We start from the raw sequence: 4371 nt of genomic DNA on the forward strand, positions 1-4371 counted from the left end.
GTTGCAGTTTGTGAGCTGGCTTGTGCCACACACACTCGCTTAATAAAATACTTGGGTCAGAATGTACGTTTTGCAAGTCAACAGGGAACAGTGGAAAGATGTGTTGTTGAGATTATATGTGAATGTGCTCCCTCAAAGCAGTGCAACAGGGACAGACAGTGAGCTGGTGCTAGAGCCGGTTTGGAGCTGGTTCAATTTGCGAGCTTTTTAAGAACTGGTTTGTTTTTCCACGGGGTGAGAGCCACCGCAGAGCCACGTCATTACGTCACTGTATACGTCTCATCTTTCCCAGCCACGCTTGCGCGGCAGCGCCAAACACAAAGCAGAGCCGTCTAGGCAGTTTATCAATCCGAAGAACGCTAAGAACGCAAGGTTGAGATTAGTGTTTTCCTGGCTATTGCGCAATACCCTGGACTCGCAGCAGTATGACAACACTGGCATTATCAGCGCAACATTTTAAACTTTTGCAGTATAGTGCTTGTGTATTACATTTGTGTTAAATATAGGCTCCTACTTAATAAAGTTCAAAACAAAAAATTGTGTTTGTAATTTCACTCATTTGATAGGATTATGATCAAATGTAGATGTAAATTAGATGTAAAAGATGTAAATTATGTTCTGTGTACTTATATGTTATGTTATGCCAGGTGCTTGCGTTGTCTTGTCTTAAGAATTTCAGTGCCCAGTCTGACCTTGTGTTGTTCTGTGTACCTGACAAATAAAAGACTTGAACTTGAAATGCACTAGTGTCTGCACTGCACTGTGATGCTAGCTAGGTTATCGAAAAGTCGGAGCAAATTTACAAATGAGCCGTTTCATCAATAACATAAGCACATTTTCAGCAACTACACTGCCCACTTCTCGTCACATTTTTATCCAGATGCTGATTTACACGTACCGTTTAGTTGAAATGGCGGTCAAAGGATTCTGTTCGTCTTGTTGGTGACGGTAACCCTGCGCCCTGACGCAAGTGGTTCTTACTTGGTTCTTACTTTAGCCCAGCTCTGTTGTGCTAGTTAAAAACCACTCTGGTTCGGAGCTGGTTCTTAGGTTGTCGAAAGGGAAAGAACTGGTTCGAGATTAAGCACTGGCTCTGAACCAGCACCAAAAATGCGTTGGTGGAAAAGGGATAAGGGGGGGGTGCCACAGGGTGGAGCGTTAATGAGACTCCCAGCTGCTCCTCTTCAGGGAGCGTGTCAGCGTCCCGTCCATCTGTAATACTGCCCGAGAGATGAACTCTCATCTAAGCATAACGCTTAGTGGCTATGATGTTAGGGAGGTCCTAAATGTGTCTGTGTTGTAACTGTTCTGGAAAGGAGACTCACTGTGATATGTACCTTGTCAGCTTTTTATGTGTGCACGTGTGGGCCATCTTTTGATGAATGGGTATAGCTTAGGGGTTAGAGCATTTGACTGCAGATGAATATGATAATAATGATGAATGAGCAGGTGCGCGAGGTGCCGAGCTCACCACGTCCATGATCTGCATGAGGCTGAAGCTGAAGTGGACGGTGAGAGAGTGGGAGTCGTTGAACACAGGCCGCTCCAGAGGGTTGTAGTTCCTCATCAGGTCCTTGTAGAGACGCCGCTGGTGCTGTCCCTGCTTGGTGACTGACACACACACACAGACACAGACACACACACACACACACACATAGCCAGGTCACTACACACACACTGATGAAACACTAAATACTTGCTGGCAAGTCAGGTTTCTACAGTTGACGGTTTAGGTGCAGTTTCACGTATGTGAAGCCCTCTGTGACAAGGTAAAAAGGGCTGTACAAATACAATTGGATTAAATTGGAGCTAAAAGGAAAACAATGAGAGATAAACAGAAATCTACTTCAAAATAACTTAATGAATGAGTTCCCATTGATGATTCCTGAATAGGAAGGGACTCCAATAAATAACTTTTATATCCTCAATTACTGTCCAGAATTAAATCAGCTCTCCAGAGACTACTACAGTGCATTACATATAGACACATCCAGTCAATCACTGTAAAATAAATAAATACACAAATAAATAGAAATAGGATCAAACTGGATCAATGGCTGCAATGTCATAAAGAGAACATTTTTAGTGCTGAGAGTAGGGGCATAGGGTTCATCTCCAGGCTGTAGATACCCTCAGGCAGGGATCTCCAACCCTGTTCCTGGAGAGATACCTTCCTTCCAGTTGTAGCTTACTCGATTTAACAGGTCAAAAAGATGATTCTAAGAATCAGGAGGGCTAGATAGGGGTTGGAGTGTAGTGAAGTCACTAAGTAACTAAGTCACTCTCAGTTTCTCACATGACAATACAGATGTGATCATAGAGACAGCCCCCTTATATGTCTTAAGGTCATCAACAATTGTTCCTCCATCTTCTTATTGATTGCTGGGCTATTAAGCCAGAAGTTATGAACAAGGTCACCAATTGATGCTAACTACGCTTTTCTCAACTTAGAGGGCTTCGTGTGTACATTTGCAAACGTAGAGTTATTAGCGCCATGGCCAACACGCAGAAAGCGCACGCTGTGATACTGTTAACGAATTTACGAAACCTGCAGGACACCGGGTAATCAGCGCCTTTCTCCACCCACTATACCGTACATTGGGAACATTTAAAAGTGCAATTGAATGGGCCTCCTTCTCTCTTTCTATCATGGATCAGACACCAAAGTCAAAACAGCGATGACTGAAATTGAAATGATCCTGATGCCAATATTAGTAATGCAGCTAGGAGTTTAACAACTGCTGGAATGAAATGGAGTCGGAGATTCGATATCATCTTTGATTTCTTCCAGTAACTGTAATATTGCATGGCTGCTTAATCTGTAATGCCTAATGATTTCGTGTTCACTCAACTCAAAAAGTGTGATCCTTGTGGCAAAAATACTTTGGCCTATGTCTTCGTCTTGCTCGGGTTACGACTGCCATTTTACCAGGAGGCATTTGCACATCCTGGTTTGAATTTTCACCGGAAAATAGAGGTGCACTTTCACAAGCGGTTTTGTACATACCGCGGAATACATAATTAGGCGCACTTTATGCATCCCCTCCATCTCTTTATGGGAAACTCCCACTTTCCCCTTGACCCTCCCGTGAATGCATATGCATGACATGGAAAAGCGCAATTTGCCATTTTCAGTTCCCGCGACAGGCAGTCTGCGCTTTTACCTCAGTGCGGCATGTTTGTACATAGCTCGCCATGCTTTTACGCGCAAATTGCGAAACAAATACGCCTGAAGTGGGCGCGAAAGCGTTAGTACATGAGGCCCAGTGTTTCAGTTTGGTGTAAAAAGGGCTACATTTTAAATAAATAAACTGTCATAACTTTTATAATAGTGCCCACTACACCATTCACAGTACACAGACTGCTCACAACAAATAAGATACATCTATCTGGAATAAAATGTGTATCACAACACGAGTCAAATGCAAACTAAGGATAGAAGTAGCACTGCTTCACAACAAATTTTGCAATTCAAGTCACTAAAACACATTACGTACCTAATCCACATCATTCATCTAATTGCCTTTAAATACAGTCAAACTTAATTTGTCCATGAAGACATTTTAAGCATTGTAGAACCACCGCATAGGCTATTAAGCCTAGTATCCTTGCAAAACTTTTCTCTCTGGTCCAAAGTATTTAGTACAATTTAAATGGACTTGTAATAACATTTGGTGCGCACGGCCGCGGACCAAGTGCAGAAAACACAAGAATTAGAGCTAGACTATTATCCGTTGGCCAAAAACTATGGGACTAAAAGTAGCTCAACATGGTAACGTAGCCTACTGTTAAGGTATGTTAATGCTGCCCCTGCTCAAATAAACAGTGATTCTAGTTTAAGAACGCATGCAAACGTACCCTGGAACAAGCAGAAGATGACAACTAGATTCAGGGTGAAAATCCGTCCCTCCATCGTTTAACGGGCAAGATGCCTTCGGAAGCAGGCTGTCAGTTCCGAAACTACTTTGCCAAGCTTAACAGAGTAACCGGTAATATAGCATAAGCAGATAGTAACCGGGCATCCTAGCTCGGCACTCAGGCTGAAATGCTAATCAGGCGTCCTGACATGGGAATATTCTTCCTATTTCTATGATGCTGCACAACGGTATCGCATGCTCCTCCCCGAAGCCCTAAAAACGAAAATGAGATTCGCGGCACTAAACTCAAATGTCTGTGAAAGATGAAATGTGCTCATGGGCTACAGTATTTCATAAAGTCCTTTCCACCAGCAGAATACAGGCCGAACCTGAAAGCTTACTGGCGGCGTAATTACATATTTAATAGGCCTATATTAATACTTTTTAATGAAACATTTGTAAATGGTAGCGTTTCAATTTAATTAATAAAGGATAATTAAACACATGCTACCAA

At 42.6% G+C, this 4371-nt stretch overlaps 1 protein-coding gene across 1 annotated transcript in view; it reads right to left on the reverse strand.

The window, feature by feature from the left end:
* The window catches only part of LOC124476829 (neuronal acetylcholine receptor subunit alpha-7), a 30919-nt gene extending 26814 nt beyond the window's left edge, over positions 1–4105 (reverse strand). Inside the window, exons 1-2 of the mRNA XM_047034215.1 lie at positions 3859–4105; positions 1472–1611 (exon numbers count right to left, since the gene is read on the reverse strand). Coding sequence (XP_046890171.1) covers positions 1472–1611; positions 3859–3913 — 195 coding nt within the window. The 5' untranslated portion in view covers positions 3914–4105. The remainder of the gene's footprint in view (positions 1–1471; positions 1612–3858) is intronic.
* Positions 4106–4371: the final 266 nt, after the last annotated feature.

The sequence above is a fragment of the Hypomesus transpacificus genome, chromosome 14 (genome assembly GCF_021917145.1).
Source record: "Hypomesus transpacificus isolate Combined female chromosome 14, fHypTra1, whole genome shotgun sequence".
Lineage (NCBI taxonomy): Eukaryota > Metazoa > Chordata > Actinopteri > Osmeriformes > Osmeridae > Hypomesus > Hypomesus transpacificus.